The sequence below is a fragment of the Psittacula echo genome (assembly GCF_963264785.1).
Source record: "Psittacula echo genome assembly, chromosome: 3".
Classification (NCBI taxonomy): domain Eukaryota; kingdom Metazoa; phylum Chordata; class Aves; order Psittaciformes; family Psittacidae; genus Psittacula; species Psittacula echo.
This window is the reverse complement of record NC_137736.1, coordinates 48,723,691-48,745,688: the sequence shown is the minus strand read 5'-3', so window position 1 is coordinate 48,745,688 and position 21,998 is coordinate 48,723,691. Positions and strand designations below refer to the sequence as shown.

General features: G+C 37.5%; 2 protein-coding genes across 3 annotated transcripts in view; one reads left to right on the top strand and one right to left on the bottom strand.

Moving 5' to 3' along the window:
* Positions 1-5,187: 5,187 nt before the first annotated feature.
* Positions 5,188-19,362, bottom strand: FANCB (FA complementation group B; the record flags this gene model as incomplete). Its single annotated transcript, XM_080613521.1, has 8 exons — positions 5,188-5,608; positions 7,601-7,838; positions 8,700-9,136; positions 11,266-11,432; positions 12,136-12,264; positions 16,710-16,802; positions 17,323-17,475; positions 18,427-19,362. 8 exons carry the CDS (start codon positions 19,360-19,362, stop codon positions 5,188-5,190), a joined length of 2,574 nt encoding a protein of 857 aa, XP_080469647.1.
* Positions 19,363-20,469: 1,107 nt separating this feature from the next.
* MOSPD2 (motile sperm domain containing 2) overlaps positions 20,470-21,998 on the top strand; it is a 30,216-nt gene continuing 28,687 nt past the window's right edge. Inside the window, exons 1-2 of one of the 2 annotated variants that reach the window (XM_080612612.1) lie at positions 20,470-20,611; positions 20,831-20,894. In XM_080612612.1, the coding sequence (XP_080468738.1) occupies positions 20,603-20,611; positions 20,831-20,894 (73 nt within the window). In that variant the 5' untranslated portion in view covers positions 20,470-20,602. Of the gene's footprint in view, positions 20,612-20,827; positions 20,895-21,998 lie in introns of both variants that reach the window. The other variant, XM_080612611.1, reaches the window with a different exon arrangement.

The following is a 21,998-nucleotide window of genomic DNA, read 5'->3' as shown; positions in this document are numbered from 1 at the left end:
TGATTTAGCAGAGTTATATCCCTTGGAAAAGAAACTATGCCTGTTTCTGACATGATAAAGAAAGGCAAAGTTAATTTTTTTCATTTAGAAGCGACTGCCTTTTTGGTCTTCAGTGTTTGATCACTGGGATGAGAGGGGGAGGGAAACGTGAAGGCTCTCAAACTGCACCATCCATACTGTCTGTGAGAAGGGAATAGCACAGGCTGTACAGAAACAGCAGATTCCCACTAACCATGAATTTTGGAAGATTTTGGCAGCTTCCACTTTTTCCCTCATGCTTGAGAACATTTTAAAGGCAGGATTACAAAAGAAGACATCACATGTTCAGTTCAAAACCATAACTAGGGCTCTGAGGAGAGGAAAGGGGGCAAGTTCCAAGGCAGCACATGCTGTTTTGAAGGACTTACTACAAAGCACTTACCTTTATACCTCTCTGCAGAGATAAGAATTGCAGCTGGAAAATGATTCACCACCTCTCCACTCAAACAATAAGAAGAGGAATTTGTTAACCTGACACTGCTTTACCGACTTGTGCATCTGATCTAAATACCACAGTTAAGCAACAGAGTTTTATGAATGTAGGTAGGGCTTTGGGCACGAACTGGATTGCTACAAACCTGACACTTTGGCAGTCTTTTGTTCTAATCAAATGATTTATGAATGTGCCACTGTCTTCTTGCGCCTACAAATTATGAATTTCTCAATGCAGTCAAGGAATAAGTCACATACCAGAAACCTGAGGTCACAGGAAAGACCATAGTAGTATCACCTCTTTAAAGTAATAATAAGCGTGACTGAACAGCAGCATTAAACCTCCTACTCTTTTGCCTTTTCCCTGGGTGGGTTTCATTCAGCTTTTCTCTTGGCTAGAAACTCCTGCTATGTCCTGACCAAGGTAATCACCTTATTCCTACCCAGTGGCATGCCTAGAGTGCAGAGAAAAGAGTACTGAGAAAAACACCCTAACCAAAACCTGAAAGAAACTAAACCCAGCAACAAAATAATGCTTAAACTTTTACATCTATTCAAGATTTAAAATCTTTACATCAACACTTACCTTCCACTTGTTTACAACTTCATCTCTCCTAGGGAAGCAGAGAAGGGGGGAGAAGAAAACTATCACTATTTGGATACTCTTTTTGCTTACCCTATCATCTTTGTTCATAGTATCTAAAGAATAACTCATAAACATGCTTGCGTTATTATTTTGTCTTAGCAAAGTCAGCATGATTCAGAAGAGAGCAGTCATAAGACTGTCACAGTTCCCAAACTGCCAAAAGCTGAGGGAAAACAAAAGTCAGTAGCTGAGGGAGAAGGCTTAACTCTCATTACCATAAGCAACTTAGCAGCCTGTTGGTTGATCTGAAATATGCAAGTACCCACACAAACTTAAAACTGTCTATTGCTATGCAACAGAGACTGCGATGGAGCAGACAGGTTTCTCCTGCCTGAAAACAACAGAGAAAAATCACTACAAATAAATTTATTTATTATACCAAATTGGCTGGAAACCTGGAGTTCTTTGACACCAAATCCCACTTCTTAGTTCCTTAAATCATGTTGACTTTAAAAGGGCCAAGATAGACATGAGCGCATTTAGGCATGACAGCTCACGCTTCCTATGCCAGACTTCCCTTCTGCACCCCAGTCTTTCAAAGCAGGTGCTAACAGAGCCATGACAAAGTACACATCTACATGTTGATCACTACCCTGGCCAGACGACTGGAGCTATTCCTCTAGATACCTGACAGAAACTACTGATACCTGCTAGTTTTCAGAATTCAAAAGTACAACTACTTGACCCTTTGGGGTCAAGACAAACTGGCTCTGGGCTTAATTTTATCATGTTGTTAAAAGTTTGTATGTGATAAAGGTCTGTTCTGTGTGAGTTTGTGTGAAGGGGTTCTACAGCTGAGCAGATTATATGCTGAGCAGCAGCATGGCAAAGTCTCTCAGGTAAGCTCTGGAGACTAGCTCTATTAAAACCACCAGAACTGACAAATTCAGAACAAGAGCCTGCTGGCTATGTACAAAGGCACTACCCACATTAGTATCAACCATGGGTTGCATTAGTTTAGATCATGTACAAGCAGACAGCAGTTGATATAAGCAGACAAAAAAAATCTACAGGATTTTTACATCTGATGAAGCAAAGGGTTCTTTGAGACACTTTGTAAACTACCTACCTAGGAGCTGAAGAACCCAGGGGTTGGGACTGGCCTCCCAGTTGTTGCTCCCACAGAGTAATTACAAGTGTGCAAGTAAGTGAATATATTGTGTGAATAGTTACCTGCTTTCAGTAACAGTTTTAGTAACTTGATCTGCTATCATCGAAAAGGGAATTTACAGAATCAAGCATCCAACTATTTCATCAGTTATTTCTTGGCAATACTAATCAGTAAGCAGGACTGCTGCTGTTACCACTGATTTAATTTCTCAAATTACTTACTAAAAAAAAATTAAATAAAAAATTACTTGCAGAACTCACTCTGTGCAAGAACTCACCACCAAGACTTTCTTGGAAGCCCAGAAAATCTGACTGCAACTGTTCATGACAGAAACCTAGTGAGCCAACCTAACTTGTTTTCCTAGTCCATGCAATTTTCACTCCATTTGAACACCAGCATGTGCAATCATCATGACAGACCAAATAAACTGAAGGTTAACACCTTTAGTTGCTTTTACCTCTGAAAGGCAAGTTTAGGAAAGCAAATATCTCTAAACAAAGTTACTGCTGCTGCCACTTGAAGATAAGATTCTAGAGAGACTGAACCTTTGTTCAATCCTGCTCCATTTTTCCATTAATCCTGGCCAAAAAACACCCATAGCAGCATAAAGCTTCCAAGCATTTCCAGCAGACCTTTCAGATTTTGGCACATAAAAATATCTCCCATGCATATGCAATACATCTACCAATGGCATCACTACCACTGAAAGTTGTGCCATGTCATTATGCTTACTAGTCAGCTACGTAACTACTCCCACCAATCTTAGAGCTGTTAGGAAACCTTTCAGTGATCTCATCTAGTGATATGCAAACTAAAAATTCATGCTTCTGAAAGACTCTTTAGTAGGAATATGTTGTTGTATATCTTATTCTATTCTAACAATTTCACTTATACACCTCTGTGATTTCACTGTTTGCTTCTGTTAAGTAGAAATTAAAAACTGGCAACTTCTGTCTTTCGCAACCTCTCTTCGTTTGTCCCACTCTACTAGTTCAATAAAGGGATGGAAACACAGCTCAAATTGCCTCTTTAATGACATACATATGAGGGTTACTTATGAGACCAGGCTGCTACAGTAGCACTAATAAAAATCAACAGCTGCACTGTTTACTGCTTTGTGTAAACTCCTTCAAGTACCCTGAGCTGAATAGTAGCTTTGTTGCTCTGAAAGTTTCTGCTCAGCTGGTTCACCAAGGTCCTGCCCTTAGCTGCAAGCTACAGAACAGCACTTGGAGATTTTTTTGCTTCACTTAAATGTTTATAATCAGGAACTTTCTTCAGGAAATTCCAGTGACAACTGACTGCCAAGCCCTGACAATAAGCTCTTAAGCTTTGACTATGGGCTGAAAAGAACTGCAGCTTAACAAAGAAAGTTGTGGGGTTTTTAAAATAATTCTTTCTCATCCAATAAATACTGAGTTTCAAATACCCATGACAATTTCTTAAAGCATTCTAGACATATTAATGCAAAGTTTCACTTCCAAGTAGCCCAAAAAGAGACCTTTAATATTTTGAGTATCTCAAAAGCCAGACTGCACCACTAAACTGGGTTGAACTTACACAGCACAGTGTTCTCTCATTTACTGTTGTTCTAGCTAGTGTTTTGCGTTTAGATGTGCACTGTTTTACTCCTGTTGCTAACATGAGAGAACACCTTGGATTGGAAAACATCACTAATGCTTCTAGAAGGCATATATACAGAAGTTGAACTTTCTGATGAAATGCCAGTGTTCCTTTGAGTCAATAAATATCTTTAAAGTATCCTTTATTGCCAGAGTGCATGCTGCAGGCATTAACTATTAAAAACTGTGTTTACAGGAAAACTGAAAAGCAAAATATTGACAAGTTTAGAAAAATGGTGACAAACATGAGGAATGTTTTGCTTACATAAAGCAGAGATAAAGGGAAGCAAATTATTGTGATTTGGGATTTTCTAAGCTTTCTGCCCCTCACAAAGCTGAAAAATGGTTAAAAAGCAAGTACCTCAGCAAGTAGTACCTGCAAGATCTCTTCTTGGATGCATAGGCAGTATCTTGGCTAAACCAGAGAAGGGAGGAATAATAGACAAAGAATTGTCTATTATTTAAAATATTTGAGATAGGCCAAAACCAGTGAGCAGCTAGTATCAGCAGATAACCATTTATGACTCAGAAAATGAGCCATTTATGACTCAGGGAATGAGCAAACAAATCTTCTGACACTGAAGCTAGGTTAACGTCCAAGGAAACAGCTTCCTCCAGGATTTACCAATAAGATTAGTCGTAGCACTAGATCCTAGGTGAGAATGGACCTCTCAGACCTGAAGGTGTTTTATTACAGAGTGAATCTTCATGAGTTCTTGAAATCTTGTAAAAGGCGTGATCCGGTTCTCCAGCTCCAAAACTCCAAAATCACTCAGACCTGAGTGTGGACTCTAGAAGATAGGGCTGCGAGGTACAACCAGAGTTTTCTTCCTCAAGTAGTATCATTACAAGTTATTTAAAAGGCTTGATATATCACAACGATAAGATCCCTCTTCTTTAAATTTGTCAAGCCTCATAGTCAAATTATTATTTTTTACTCAACTTTGATCGTTTCTATAGCTGTCTTAAGATTGAAGTTTTACCTGTGTAAATGGTCATCTTTCAAGTTTAAAAGGACTATTTTAAACTGTACATACTTGTTACCTTTTTTTTAATACAGTTCATTTGTGATTCATGAAATATAATTGTGGAATAGGAACTACTAGAAAATACTTTAAAAATAATATTTTCAAATTATGTAACAAAGTAACAACTCAGCTACCTTTAACATTAAATTATTGCCAAACCAGCTACAAGTCATCAACCAAAATGCCAGTATTTATCTGTAGAAATAACTGAGCTATACAATAAAAAGTAAGTACCCATGAAAATATAAATATTATTTAATAGTATAATTTTAATAAAATATTCTTCAAGATAAATATAGTAAACAGTTTCTAGAACTTGCTCAGTCTCCATGCAATCATATCTGAACTGCTCTGAGCAGCTGCTATTTTCAAAGAAACTTCCTGGTAAAGGGCACCATCCATTGTTTGATTCATGCTCAGCATACTCTCTTCCCCTTCATTCTGAAGCTTTTTTCTGAATTGCTGAACCCCTTCCTCACTGTCCAGTAAAGAAGCCACGGGAGCATCAGTGATTGTCTTGCCAGGCTCATTCCCCCATGTCAAACTGTTTTCAGCTTTACTTTCTTTTGAGAAGAAAGAATTCCTAGAGGTGAGCATTTCTTTTTCCAAAGCCAGTGCTAACTGTTCAGTCAGTATACCTTTGCTTCCACATTTCAGAAGTTTTACATCACAGCTTGGCGGGAGAACTCTAATAAGGCTATAAAGGCACTGGAACAAAACAGTCAGATTTCTGTAAAATAAGATGATGACGATTATTATTATTATTCTTGTTAGAACTACCTTGCATCTTCAAAATTCTATCATGGAAAATAAAACAAAATTACTTAAAATGAAACAGGGAAACCCGTATGCTGATTATGCTTTTAAATATTACGTATACTGTACTTAAGAGAGTCAGCAAAGGTTTTCTAATGGTACACTAGCCACCACTTTGACACTAAGCAAACCTCAGGAACATAAATATTCTATGCTAAAATGTATGTGCACGATTAAGGTTTCATGAGCATTGCTTGTTTCTTTAAACAGCAAGCCATTGTACATGAAGGCTACATATAATAATACAAAGGAAATGCATTGTTTAGTCTACACTTAGCGGCAGTAAAAAGTCACTTTTATTCATAGATTGTCATGATCAACTCACAGCATGGCTATTAGGTGGCCCACAACTCCTATTTAAATGGTCATTATAGAGGGAAAGTTGCACTTAAAAATCAGACATTCAAAATTATTAAGAAAGCAAGATAAAATAGTGCTTGTAATCATCAGGAAACTACTCTCCTGGACACCAGTGTAGCATATATGACACAATGACATAGTCCTTATTCTAAGAGGAATGTAGAGTTTGTCCAAAGTCTTATTTCCAGTGTTTGCCATGATGTCTTTTGATGGAAAAAAAAAAAATCCCAGGAAAAAAAAAAAAACAAACCCAAAAAACCCCAAACAAACAAACAAACAAAAATCCACAATAATAAAACCAAACAAAAAAACCCAACCCCCAAAACCCTACAAGCATCCTTAGGTAGCTAGTTTTCTCAGAAAGAAGTAGTTTTCGGAAAAATGCCTATTTCAATTAAGTTATCTTGAACATTCCACTACTTATAACAGCTATAGTAGTTTATGTTAGTTCTGAAAGGCTGTGGAAAAATAGCCTGTAGTTCCCCCCAATCACAGAAATATCCCAGCTGGATAAAAGATTAATCCAAAGATGGGAAATAAAGACATAGAAAATACAATCATAGTTACACCATAAACATGCAGTTCAATATTAATACTAAGTTGGATCAAAAGTGTATAGTATCAAATAACATTTTAAAAGGAATCAAAAGCCTTTAGGCTTAAAATTTTACTAATTGATTTCTTAAACAATTTAGCCTTTCCTCTTAGATAAAAGAGGGAAATCAACTCCTACATTGAGTAAAAGATTCAAACTCATTATAAATTAGAAACTGTTGAAAGATCTACCTTCTCTTTCTTTTATTTTTTAGCTTGAAGTCTCCAGGACAGGCAACATTCGTCAGTATAACATATTTTTTATGTGGTGAGCCATATCCAGCTAAATGATATATCATGGCAGTAAAACTAACTTGTATAGCCTGCTTTAGGAAATTTTATAGACATACGTCCAAGAATCTATGTAAGAAAAACAAATCACTGAGACTCTTCAAATTATTTACTTTTCAAAAACATTGTAGGTAGGAAATAAATACTTCAGAAACACATACAAAATTGGGCTAAATTTATGTTGCAGTACTAAACTACAAAATGACAGCAATAAATTAAAATTCAATATGACTTAAGGTTTGTTGCTGTTTGTTTAGGGTTTTTCTTATTTGTTTTTAATATTCCCTAAGATATTTCTTAAAATCAACACATATTGAAGAAAAATTACGTTATACTAAGAGTAAAGTAAGAAAAAAAGAATATAAAATTCATGTGTAGCAAAATGAACAAAAGAAATAGTACCAAGCAGATATTAATGGAGACTAGATTTATCTGTAATTCAATGTTCTAGCCTAGACAAAATTAAACAATACAATTCATGTTCAGTCATAGCTCTGATTTGAAATTAATCTGTTATTGCTGGTGATTGTCATACCATCAATATTAGAAGCCTATTAATTATGGTTTTGGCTGTTGTTCATGGTACCTGTAAGAAATACTGTAAAGATAAAAAAGTGTGCATGCAAAATGAATATACTCAACTCTTTTTAAGCAATTTTACCTGCAAAATAACATTAGAAGCCCTTCAAATGGATTTTTCAGGGTCCATTTAAAAACTGTACCATATACAATTCCTGCTTTATGACAGAATATGTTGTCATGACATTCCTTAAATGGTGTGCACTCCATTTCTCCCAGTAACCATGAATTTACTGGAGTCAATGTGCAATCAGAAGACACAATCTGAAAGGAGAATCTGACAGATACAGCAAGGACAGCAAGTATATCTTCCAAGGAACCTGTAAGAAAAAACAGTAACAAAATATTTGGCCTGAACATTTTGATTATGTTGCATGCATTAAGCTTTGCTTATGCAAAAAAACTGGGTTCACGGCCCCAGTTTTATGTAGAGTTTGCACCTGCATACAGGCATTTTTTTGAGTTTTCTTTTCACCTAAATTCTTATCCCTACTTCTGTCAAGCAAATCAGTTAGCTGATTAACAAAGCCCCGCCTATTTAATGAAAGCTCTAAAGATGTCACCTTGCCAAAGACTATTAATAGCCTCCTGTAGATAGTAAGATGACATGTTGGCTTTAGCCCATGATACAGCATTAAAGGAAGAAAGAAATTAAAATTCATTAGAAATGATCCAAAGGGTATTTCACTACATGAGCAGAAGCACAATTCAAAATCAATTAAATCAGGAATACTAAAAGAAACAAAAATAAATGACCTTAACAGACATGTAGATGAGGAAAAGCTTCAATTACTTCGGTATTATTCAAGAGGTAATACTATAGCAGAAAAGAAAATATTCTTGTATCAAATAAATAGTTAAGTATCTTTCTTGCAGGAAAAAAAAAACAAACCCAGCCTTCAGCAACCTGTACTCAGACTTATTTTCAGAATTAACCTATCCAGAGACATTTCAGCACCAATGAAAGCACAAAAACCCTACAGGAAATCACTGAACATTTTTTCCATTTTGAAAAATATTCTGGTTTCTATTCCACCCAGCTTTTAATTCCCAACAGGTCTATGCAGTTCATGTTCAAAGACAGAGATGTGATTACATCTTCAAAACAGCCCGGCATCAGTTATAGTGAACAGAAGAATCAACCATGTATTTATGAATCCAAAATATATCAATCTATTTACCTGTACAGTAATTATTATCCTTTAGCATCTTTACTGAATATTTTCCATTTGAAACATCTTCCAGACTTAACGAAATTTTCCCACAGAGTACAGTAATCTTTTTGCTCTTCTGTAAACTATCAGTCCGATGTTTTTGTTTCTTCGCATGTAGAAGAACTATGCAACTTACACAGTGAAATGCCAGTAATGGTGAAAGGCTGGTAACAGCAATGACTGACTTTGCTTCATTCAGCTGAGGAAACTCCTTTTTCATATCATACTTGCCATGCAAGTCCAGTTTCATCTTTTTTGGAGGAGGCTCAGTTTGACAGGAAGAGACAGCCAATGCTGAGAAGGCTTTGTTCAGCTTAATGATTTTATTTCGACACTCAATAATTGGAGAAATAGAAGAGAAGTTTTGATCCACAACTAAAGATAAACTGACATCACTCAGTGACCTGTGAAAATCCATATAAGATGACTGCACCCCCAGATTGTATTTTGTTTTCTGACAAATAATCAGAACTTTGCAGAAATATATATATATATACACACACACACGCAGACATTTAAGACTACCACAAACTCCAATATCATTCCAGGTTAAGTCATAGACTGTGCAAAGAGCATAAGTCCTTCAAATGACTATTTCATATAAGCTTAGTATAAAGATTTTCAAAACGTGGGCTGAATTTTTTAAAAGGCTTCTAGGAGTTAGATGCCTCATTTCAACTGAAAGAATTTGGATTTCTAATTCACCCAGAAAATGTTGACAATTCTACATAGCCGATGCAGACACTCTATGACATTTATAATTTATTTCTAAAGACTTAACTTTCTTTAGAAGAAAAAAATTACACAAAGTATCTTCTGCCCTCTTTAAGGACTAAAAGCTTTCCTGGTGTTCAATGTTATTTTATAGATACCCAAACAAAATTGAAGGTAGAAAGTAAAATAAAAGGTTTTAAATACTATTACCTTAAAAATGCAGTAATTTCCTGAAATATGTAAAGAACTTTATTTATTCAACACAGGGTTCTTTCAATGAAATGCTAATATTACTATTTCAGATACTCTCTTAATGAATATTTTATTCTGTCAATCAATTCAGTCTCAAGATGTCATCTGAAAGTCTTATGAATATCTTTTTCTTTAAGGAGAAGTATCACCACCTCGTAATGCAATCTAAAGCTTCACTGCAATCTTGTCTTATTAGGAAGCACAAAAGTAATCAATAAAGACTTACAGTGTTGGGATGGAGAGAAAGCAAGCCCTTTTCCCCCTAAACACAGGTCTTTGTGAACAGTACTGAACTGGAGCCCAGCAGATCTAGGTTCTGCTGCTAGCTTACCAGGAAACCTTTGACAAATGACTTCATCTTCACAAATCTTTTCTCAACCATAAAAATGGGGGAGAGAGCTATATTGCTGCTAGTTTATAAGGAATGGCTGCAAATCTTCTGAGAATTTCTGAAGCTAGACAGGAATGAAGTATTTCATTTTCAAAAACAAAGTCATCATCATCAAAGCTAAAAGAATGAATACTGGAAAGGCAAAAACAATCTCTTGCCTCAGTGGCTCTTAACAGAAGCTGTCAGGAAGATGAAGTCAACTTTCTTGTAAAGTTATAGCAATCTGGCACTTGAGAAATAATACACCCACAGCTCCAGCAGAATGGCCAAAGGGCATAACAGGTCAGCTCTCTCAGCACCACTTGAATGATTTTCAGTGGCACCAGTAGTCTTTAAGCTTACCCTAACACAGTTATCAGCTACACTACTTGTGGAGATACAGGTCAAAAGGAAAGTCATACTCCACCACAATTTACATTAAAACAGAAATTTACAATGTGCATTGTGTAACATAATCCTGGTTTGCTGAACTGTGTTCCAAATTAGTTTCCTCCCTACAAGGAGGAAATGACATAAGTAGTATTTACATCTACAACTGAGCAATTAAAATGAAGAGAATAAATGAATATATTTAAAGACAATAATGAGAATAAACAAATAACTTTGAAGGTTTAAGTACTGTATGTGATTGTTCCACGTTACACAATACATAAGCCTAGCAAATATTTATTCGAACGGACACTTGGCTGTAGCATACTTCAATTCAAAAGCTGAGTATTTATTAAGTTGCTCAGTGAATTTTAAATCTTTTCTTTTGTGCTTCTTTCAGCAAATCACTCTTCAGGAATGGCAAAGCTATTAACAGTAAGGCATCAAGAACTATATAGCTAAGACAGAGCTTTATCTACACCACATACCGGTATCAGCATAGCTGTGTCAGTCAACATGGACTATGAAGAAAATTCTTCAGTAAAAGTCTCCAGTAATGATGTAGTTATACTGAGACAACTGACTTTTTGCTATACCATGTTTGGTTTGGTTTTTTTGTGCACAGCTGGAGAGATATAAGCAGCAGCCACAATACTGACAAAGACACACTTGAAACATTTTATATACAGATGTTCAAAATGAGAAAGTTCAAAGCTCAAAAGTGCACTCTTGCTACTGCACAGCTTAACCTGCACACTCAGTTTCTAAAAAACTACTCAAAAATATGACATAAATTTATATACTTACAAGTAAAATGATTCAGTTAGTTTTACTCCAACTATCAAGCTGTCGCCAACAACACGCTGCCACAATTTCTCTGTGAAGTGCTCTGGGACTTTAGATGCCAATGAGGTCTCTTTATTAAGAGAATGAGGAGGATTTTCTACGTCATCCCAGAGAGAGACAAGACCTTCCTTACAGAAAAACGTTGGGTCTTTTAGATAAAGCGGAGACATTATTTCTTTTTAAACTGCATTACTTCTCGTTTTACCACAAATGATTGCTGGAAGTGCTTTTAAAATACCTAAATGAAGTCTATATACACTACTTTATTCTCTACAGTAGATTCAAAAGATAGAATTGAGTTTTCTTAAAACACGATACCATGAAAAGTACAACTCATTCTCTCCTTGTAAACAAGATCAACTCCATTTCAAGTAAATTAGGAGGCTTCTTTCGAGCAACACATTAAGATGACATTTTCCCAAGCTCCACCGCCTTCTCAGCGCACAGTTCATTCTGTTCCCATTATAAAATAAATTTTGCTCATACACATCTATGACAGCTCATTTTTCCTAACATGTTCAGCCGTAGATAGGTATTCAATATCTAGGCAACTGTGCCAATTAAGATTGCATAATCCACTTCTGTGTTAGATGTTACTCTTCCATGCAACTCAGTTGTCAGGTGGTATTGTGCAAATCAATTTCAAGTAAAGAAACCCAAATTTACTCTTATGTACATACAGTGGCAGGTTAGGGTAATGAACAGACTTAAAAAGCAGATTAATGAGTTTTGATAGTGGCAATACTACTGGTGAAAGTACCAAGTGGTTGAGAGAAGCAGCCTCTACAAATGGCTGGGCAGAATTCAGAATTAATCTCTTCTGCAATTTACCTCTTTTGCAGTTGGTAGGATATGGGTTCTTTCTTCAACAAGATCTATTAATGCTCTGCAAGATTCAAGAATAACCTTCTTTTTGACTCTTAAATGCTGCTGTAGCTCTCGAACAGAAGTGTAACCAGCCTGCAAAAGATAAAAATTATCATTATGCTTACACTTAGGTCTACTGCAAATAAGAACCAATATTGAAGGTACCAATATATCTCTTCAACTTTCTATTTTTATGCAATCAAGATCCAAAATATTAATCTGAGTATCTTGGCCTCTTGATATGAAACCTCAAGTTTAATAATAACTTCTAAGGTAAATTTTATTTAATTATGTAGATATTCAGCCCTTTCATTATTATTCCTACTTCCCTTTTCCATTGATATGAGTTTCAATTTCTTCTCAAGATTCATATTGATTACTGGTCAACTAAATATATTGAAGAGTTGGCAGTTTTACAAACAGACAAAAAAAACCACAAACAAAAAACCAAAAAACAAACCCAAACAAAAAAATAGCAAGAAAGCAGCATGCCAGCACCAGCTGCTTAGATTTTAAGAAAGCTCTCAAAAGCTATTATCGGGAAAGCAGGATCCTGAGAAGTCCTATGCTGCCAAGGAGAGGAGAGAACAAAGCTCACCACTGGAATGCAAACCCAAACTTCTCCCTCCTCAAAAAACCCCGAACAAATAATCAGGATCAATCATAAACAACTGACAAGCCTGAATAAAGACCACTTTTAGAGATGCCTTCTGCTCAAGGTGCTTTACCATTGTAACGATCATTTAGAGCAAGTAGCACTCATTATTATAAGTTCTGTAAAAAATTTAATTTCCTACCTATCTAATCATGCATTGAAAGTACCAGATTCCAAGCAATAATACAGTGCCAGACTTGAGAGAGGAGAAGAAAAGGAAGATTTAAGAACAAGGATGCTTTTACAACACCTTCCTCATCAAGGTCATCAGAATACCAAACTATTTTCTTACTGCCATTGGTGAGCAACTCCTGAATAAATAACTGAGAAACAAAAAGCAAATGGGAAATCACAGACTGAAGCAGTCAAAATGGCCAAAGATTCACTGAGGTATGCCTGCTGATCAATCTGACTTTTGCCAGCCCTTTTTCCTCACAAAGCAAACAAGAAAAAGACCCAAAATCTATCACATGGCAAACCAAGACTGGATAGTGCCCTCCATCAGCTCCCTCTGGCACATCCTTTCTGCCATATGCCAAGATGTATTATGCAACAAGCACCAGTAAAAGTCACAATCTTTGCACAGGGAAACTAAGAAAATAAAACTAGATCACCTTAAAATATAAAATAAACATCAGCATAAAAATAAAGCAGTCTAGAGCCAAACACAATATAGCTGTAATAAATCCAACATGAACAGCAGAAGAGATGAACCACTGCCAAAAGCAAAGCAAATTAAGGCAGAGGCTTAATAGTAAGCAGAACAGTCAAGTGCTTTGACACATTCCATTTAAAGTTGCAGCAATAGCAAATAAATAAATTAATACCCATACATAAAAAGCTAAAACCACTGAGCCAAGAACTGTGGCGCTTCTAGAAAGCAAAGAAAATGAAAGGAACATTCATGGTTGTTAAGACTAAAAAATATTGTGAAAAATAAAGGTAAAATGGAAAAAGTAAAAAAAAAAAAAAAGCCAGAAGGAAACAATTCAGAAATCTACAGGCTGAAGCAGCTCATACACTAAATAACCGGGTCTGTTTTTTTCAAGTGACTAAAATCCCTTATGTAAAAACACCAAAAAAACAGGCCAATCCAGAACAGATGGAAAAATACTTAAAACTTACACTAAAAATAGTAATAAAAAATAAATCATAGAACATTTCTTAAATAATTTTCTACCCACCACTAAATCAGCATTATTAGAATGAGAACAGAACAACCTGACAATTCAGCAATTCAATGTATCACCAATAAAGATTAAAAAAATACCTGCCCAAAACCAGGCAAACCAAGTCAAAGGAAACAAGTTAATCACAGGAAAAAGAATTTGGCATTACAATCTATACACAACTGTTAAGTACTTGTGGGGTGAACAGGCCAGTGGGCATAAAAAGACACTTCTGACTTATGGTACGACTACCAGAACAACCAAACCCATGAGAAACCCTGTAACTTCAGCTCTTGTAACATAACTGCAGTACTCTATCAAAGGAAGTCATCTTCAGGGGGTACTAAAACAAGTGTTAAAGAAAAAAAGTCTTCAGAGGAGAAAAGGCTGGATGCAGACATAGGACAATTAAAAAATGCACAGGCTGATATATTTTTTAAATTTCCCTACTGCAAAATGCAACTTACATGTACTACCGTATACAACTTAGATGCAGCCTCCTTATAATGCAGTGGACCATAATTCAGTCCTGTTGAAGTTCTCACATGGCTAGAAAACAGCTATGCAAATGTGAAATAAGGGATAAGCAACAAAATATAAAAAAGATCTGCATCTACTATTTCTTTTTGCCCTAAAAGATTCCATAGAGACTGTCAAAACATGTTTTGATTGCAAATTTCTGGAAGACCTAAATTTTGACGATAAAGGCTAAATAACCTTTGGAAGCTAAGCAGGACTCATGCACCATGGCATCAAAACAACCATCCTTGAAATTCAAATATATATCAAATGACATAAAAACAGCAAGAGTACTTCATCATTCAAGGAAACATACAGAACAATGGAGATCTCAACAAGGAAGCAACAGTAAGGTCAAAAAAGAGATATCTGCATATACTTTGAAATTCATCAGCATGACAATAGCAAAGATTTACAGCATTAAAACATAGGAAGATTTCCAACTTGCTTACAATGCTTGTGTTAGCACGTGGCTTGAAAATTAGAGATCAAAAAGATCTCTAAACAAACAAACAAATGAAAGTCTTATGGAGGATTCTGTGTCTAAGAACTTTATCAGCAGATGCCACATGAAATCTCCAGCCAGTGCTTGTTTCCAGCAGAACCAGTAGAATGCACAAACCAGACCATTCATTTGATCTTAACACAGACTCACAGCTGAAAGCCAGTTGGTGTATTAAAAGAACAGAGTCACAGAACGTAGTTACACAGAATATACAGCTGTCAATTACAATTGACAAATCTTCCTTACAACAGTGGAAGCAACAACAAATGAGCGACAAACTAACTTCTGTGTTGTAGAGGAGGAAAATAATGTAACCAGTAGGGAAAGAATGCAGCTGTTTTAAATAGATAATTACCTGAAAGAATCCAGAAACAACTATAACAACATGCAAACTGACTAACTGTAAAAATGCAGGGTTGGAAGGGACCTCAAGAGGTCCCCAAAATTAAACCAACTTCTGCTTTCTTACACCTTCCAGTTTCTGAAAAAAACTGAAGGAAAATAAAGAGAAAACAAAACCAGAAACTATTATCCAGCATTCTCCAAACAACAGCTTTATACCTTTTAGAAGTTGTATAATATCTAGACATCTTGTTTGTAATTAAACCTAGAAAAATCTTTTCTTTTTTAGACTTTTCCTAATATGCTATAGTCCTCCTTTTCTTCCAGTAATAAACTTCTGCCAGTTAATTTGCTTCATTTTTAAAGGCTGTAGATAAAACTGCCACAATATCCTACTTGAGGTTTCAGTAATTCTCAAATCACAGGAAAAATTACCTCCTACCTCAGATATAAGCCCTGTTAGCAAACTTAACAATGTCCTCACGTCATTGACTCAATTTGAGATTTACACTAACCTCTTAAAACTTTTTTTTTCTTTTTAATCAATCTTTCAATTTTGTCAGTTGTTACCTATCTGGTATAGGCCATCACACAACACTGCAGAAGAGCATATCTGAGAGTATGCTGTGTGCTTACTACCAGGATGAAAGGCAGAAAGAAAGGCAGGCAATGACATATTCCCATTGATCACTTGGACTATGGCAAGTCCCCCCCAGCTTGTTTTATAAATGATGCTAATTAAAAGAAAGATACATTTTAGCTTTACCTACTGTACTTAACACAATTATCCTTGCAAAATTATGCTTACAAAATTGCTAGTAACAGGAGGAAAAGCATCAGCAGGTGGTAAAACAACCATGGTCACTACTTGAGGCAAAAGTAAAAGCCAATTTGATTGAAGTCTGTGGACAAAGAAACAGACCATAACACTCATTATTTTCAGGATTGACTGGCACTCTCATTGGCACTCACTGGGGATCTGGCTCTACACAATCTCAAAGTATGTAATGTGGAGCAAAAGTAGTATATGTTCTGGTTTTACTAAACTGACAGTTAAATATCTGTAAAATGAGTGTTATGAAGCTTTGGTAGGATAGCTTCAGCATAGTTGCAAAATTCTGATTAAAATTCAGTTAGACACTTCCAATTACCCAAATGCATTTGTAACAACTGAGAGAACTGAAACACAAACTATCATTGATTCAAGAATGGATACTTAACAATGTTGTCTTCTCCCTGAAACACTTCTCCAATAAAACCAGTATCATTAACCTCTCTCTTTAGCTAATGTAATGATACAGAAAAGTAATTTGGAGAAAATATGGAGGCGGAACTATCACGTACAAACCTGTAATCGTGTTTCAAGGGCTTGGACAGTAAGCAAACCATTCTCTTGCAATCCTTCTGCAGCAGGAGCATCATGTTTATAATTAATTTCACTCTGAAAAAAAAGAAAGAAAAAAAGAAACAAACCCCTAAATTAATTAAAAAGCTGAAGGTAAGGTATAGGCTATTACAAAGCATTATAAAAATCTAGGGAAAATAGAGAAAAACAGCAAAATCACAGTGTGCATTTTACAAGAAAAATCTTATCTTCTCAATGCAATTAGTGTGATAGCACATAATGGAAAGAACCAATTATAAGAAGAAAATTAACAAGCACTATAGCCTTAATTAAGAGTTCTTCGCCAAAAGGTAAGCATTGTAGCATACATATGTCAAGCATTTGCAACTGCATTAGTTTAAATTCCAAAAATTAGGTTGATGTTATCAAAGAAATAGAATAATCTCTTCAGATAAATTATTTTATATTTACAGCAGGGAATGTTAGATTCAAACTTCAGAGCATTTCACAACACACATCAAATTTCACTTTGCACCAATACTTCAGTGATTTTATGCGGTTTTGTTAATTTAGTAAGCACAGACTGAGCAGCTGAGAAACAGCAAGTTGAACTTACTGCATAGTCGACCTCTCCAAGATCTGTTATTTTGAATGTACTTAACACATCTGTACTGGAGTCATCCTTAAAAAACAGTAACAGTTGCTCACTTCCAGACCCAATAAAATCATCCACCAGAACAAACTTCACTTTTTGCCATTTGGAAGCCACCTACAGTAGAAGAGGTTTTAAAATACATAGTTTTTAATAAATCTTCGATTTGAAATTTAATTTTGGGGAAGCATGCTTTTTATAAAGAGGCAGCCTGTTCAGGTGTGTGGAGTATAGTAATGTTAAGAAGCTTCAAGCTCTCACTCCATCATTTACAGCCTATGTAACTTTGGGAAAAATTAGCTACTTTCCAGAACACAGAGAAGATGATAACTTTTCAGTGTACTCAAACAGCTGAATAGCTGAATGCTGTAATATTATTTAGAACCAATAATGTTTGCAGATCTGTTAAAGACATGATAACCTTTGACATTCAAAAGTATCTTTGTTGCATTAAACACTTAAATACGTCTGAAAGGTAAAGACAAATAAGTACAATAATGCTGAGGACTAAACAGGACTAAAGACATTTCTTCAGTTATGTAAGTCATCTTGATAAGAGTATTACAAAAGCCTAACAGTTAACTTTGTCTGTCATGACTTTCGAAAACATAAGAGAGGCCTCTTGTCATTTTTGTGAAACAACACTTCTTGTTACTAGGAAGTGAGATTCAAAACGCTTTTAAATTTCAGCAAGAACTTCATGCTCTGCAATGGTGCTGGTTTACTTTCACTTTAACACAAATTATGTGGGCACACTCACAAGTATCTTACAACTTCAGGTTCTAATACTATGGAATTTTTCAATTAGAAACAGCAGCTTTGGCTCAGATTCATGAAACGTGTTACTAAATAATAGAATCCAGGGTTTGTTGTCAGATATATAAGCAAGCAGTGAAAGCAAAACAATCTCATACTTTAGGTAGGTTACTTTAACAGAAACAACAATAACAAAAAAAAATTGTATAAAACTTAAAACGTGTAGCTTTTTGGTTGCAGAAACTTCTAAAAAGAGAATATATACAAATAAAGACATAGTAGTAAAAGGGAGCTGCTTAAAGCCACAAATACCTGTAAGCTGTCTCTCCTCTGTACAACACAGACATTTCCGGAGGCAAAAGACACAATAAATAGCACATCATTGCTACTGGTTACAGCTGTTTTTAGTGAACACGGTTTCTCATAAGGAAGCTCACAAACACCTTTAGGTAGACCATCCTGGAACCAAATAAGCTGATTCTTGTGGGTTACTGCAGCAAGCGATATTCGGAGCTGTTTTTTCAGTATCTCATTCTTGCAGACATGGACAGAAGATACCACTCTGCTGTATGCATGAGGCATAAAGCATGTGCCAGTTAGCATTTTTTGTGTTTCTATTGCATAGCCAAAGAACTCACTACCCCAGATGGCTCTGTCTGAAGTGGAAAACTCATCCTCATCTTCATCATCTGGCAGGCAAGCAGTTCTTATCCCTAAGACAACTGTGCCTTTATCCTCCATTTCACCTGTCCACACAACAGAAGAAAGCTGAACAGGAGCACTTAGAACTGTGCAGGTGTCAGAAGAGATGTAGAACAGCTTGCTGGCATGCCTCCACAACACTGAAGGGCCAGTAAACAACCTGATGTCTTCTTTCAGCTCATAATCCAATTTAAAATGAAAGGACTGCTCAAATTGATTTGAGCTGTGAAGCAACAACAAAAGGTATTTGATAACACTGTTCCGTTTTTTCTTTTTGATCAAAATGCAGGGAAGAATAATCCCTGTTCTGGAATCCGTTGTGCAGCTACAACAAATTATTTCCATTTTTAAGTGACTGGCACGCATGCTGAATTCTCCAGAAGACTTCTGAACAAACAGCTTAGTGTCTCTGTTGAATGCCATTCTTCTGACACACAAGTTTGTTGTTTTATCAGCAGCTCCCTCCACATGTTTTGTGTTTGACAGCTGAAACAGAAGGACTTCGCCATTGTAGGACAAGATTTGCTCTTGCTCACCTAGAAGCATCTTTACTTACGTATATTCCTCTACAAGAGGATTGTATGCACCTCCATTTTTGTCAGGATTATTTCTCTCTGAAAAAATTAACTTATTTGAGTGTTTTCCACCTACAAAAATGAAGAGGAAAAAAATGTAATGGAAGAGCTGAACAGATCCTTAAGAATTAGGAAAACTACACATTGCAAAGCAATGACAGACTAATTTGAGAACATGAGTCCAGTATGTGCTTTAATCTTGAAATGAAGTTAAGCAGTTTTATACTGAGAGATTTCAGTGGCAGAAACATTTTTGAAATATATATAATAAATACATTTTATTTAGCACAGAATGAATTCACTCTCTCAACAGATACACGGCATACTATAAGTTGAAAGAAACCATACCAATCCATGCATGCACTGTGTGACTGAAGGTGTCAGCTCCACAGATATACAGAGCAGAATGGAAATTAATGGTGCTTTGAATTCTTAAATTTAAGAGCTTTCACTCAAGTATAGGCTTCATTAATAAATACAATTAATTTTTAGTTAAAATTATGAAGTCTTTTCAAGCAGAAAGTTCTCTGAAGACGAGTCCAGTCACTTTGCTGCCAAGTTGGCTCCATCCCTTTTCCTCTCCCCCTTCAATCTCTCCCATGACAAGACCACGGGACCCAGAGCGCCCCGCAGCCGTCTCACCAAGTTTCACCAGTTCCAGGGGTGCAAAAGGCACCTCCCTAAGGGGACCCGGACAGCTAAGGCACCACAGGGGCCACCCACCGGCCTTCGCAGCCACAGCCGCAGCCGGGCCGAGGCGGCAGCGGGCCCCGACCTAGCTTCCGCACCTGAAAGCCGCTGGCAACTGCCCGGCCCAGCAGGGACCACACAAGCTCCTACCGGGGGAAGACGAGCCAGAGAGGAACGGCAGCCGCAGGCCCTACGTCGACAAATCCCCTAAGGCCAGCCCGTTCCCACCGGCTGCGGGTCCTGGCTGGAGACGGGGAAACGGAGGGCAGGAGGAGTCGGAAGAGCGCGCGCGCCAAAATTCCCGCCGCGGAAGCATGACGGGAGGGGTAGAGGGTGGGGCCAGCGGCTCAGCCCCGGCCAAGGGAGTGGGGCTGGCGGAGTGGAGCTCCTGGGTGGTTGACAGTGGCGGTACCTCCCCTTGCCCTGCCCCTACTGGGGTCACGCAGCGCCTGGATCCGCGTTTCTCTGTTTCCCCGGCAGTCTTAGGCCTTGCTGCCGCAGTGTGGCGGCTTTGCTGGGCCATGGCGGAGGTGAGTCCCTGCGTTCCGATACCCCTTAACGGCTGCCAACCCGCCGGGCCTCCCTCCCCTCCCCAGCCGGTCCCTCCCGCCGGTAGCAGGTTGGGGGGTAAAGAGGAAGAGGTGGGGATCGGACGGTGAGGGCTATACACTGGAGGGGCCGGGGCTGTGTCGGGCCGCAGCTTTTCCCTTGCTTTTACACCGCTTCTGTCTCGTGTTTTTCTTCAGCAGCGACAGGATAAGGCCGCTCTGGTGAACGAGACTCGGCGGCGTTTCGAGGCGGAGTACTTGCCAGGTAAGCACTTCGGCCGTGGCGGTGGAGGCCGGGGTGGGATGGGAGCTCTGTGGCTGTGGTCTCAGGGACTCTCCCGGTGTCGCTGCTTTTCCCTTGTATGCTTCCTGTGTCCCACATTTCCCCAATGAGTGAATGTTTCAGCCTTTTCTTCAGATGGCCGAAGCTGCCTGGTGGGGATGGTGCATAAAGGGGAGGTTTTCTTTTTGGGCTCTTGGTGCTCTCTGCTGGATCGCTGTCTTGGGCAACAAGACATGCCAGGGCAAAGGTCCAGGTCCTCTTGATTCATGTTTGCTTGGCTGTAGTGTGGGGTATGGGACGCTGCAATGCTTGGGCTTTTCGACCATAAAGCATGAGGTGTTGGAGCAGGGGGGAAGTGAAGGAAAGAATTCTGACTTCGACCAGTTTGTCAAGGAAAGAGTAAGTTTCACTTCACATTCCTGATGGCCTTAATTAAAATATGCTGCGTATCCAACTCGCAAGTGCAAATGCTTTTAAACTTGTAAATGAAGGTAGGGAGGTTGCCGGGTATGCCTGGGGGAAAGGGAATACCTGGCCAACCCGGGAGGGGTTTCCTTCATTTCAAGGTTTATTTGCATTGTTTATGATAGAAGAGTAGAAGAGTATGCTAACAACTGCAGTAAGCAGTACACTTCATTATGACTGTCCAAAGGCTATCTATTAACAACACGCTTTTATCCAATTTTTAATGCAAATACACTAAGAGCCCAGTAGTTTAGGAGTTGCATGCATCTCCTTTAATATAAGCCCCAGTCCTGCAAGCACATACTTTGCTTTGATGTTCCTGATCAGAATTATTTAGGTTACGTTGTTATCCTTTTTATGTAAGGGTTGCATGCTTCTATGACTTATTTGTAATTGGCTATAGTATTTTTCTTGCAAACTTTGAGGATCTTGAGATTGGTACAACTTTGTTTCATATGGTTGCTCTGCTAACTTCCGTAAGGGAAACCTCTTTGATCTCGGTTAGAGATGACCTATATATCTAGCAGGATGACAAAATTATTAGAATAATGTCTTGGAGGAGAGAGAGCTTATTTCACCATTTGATATTTCTGTGTTAATAAAGATGTCTTTGGCATTCTT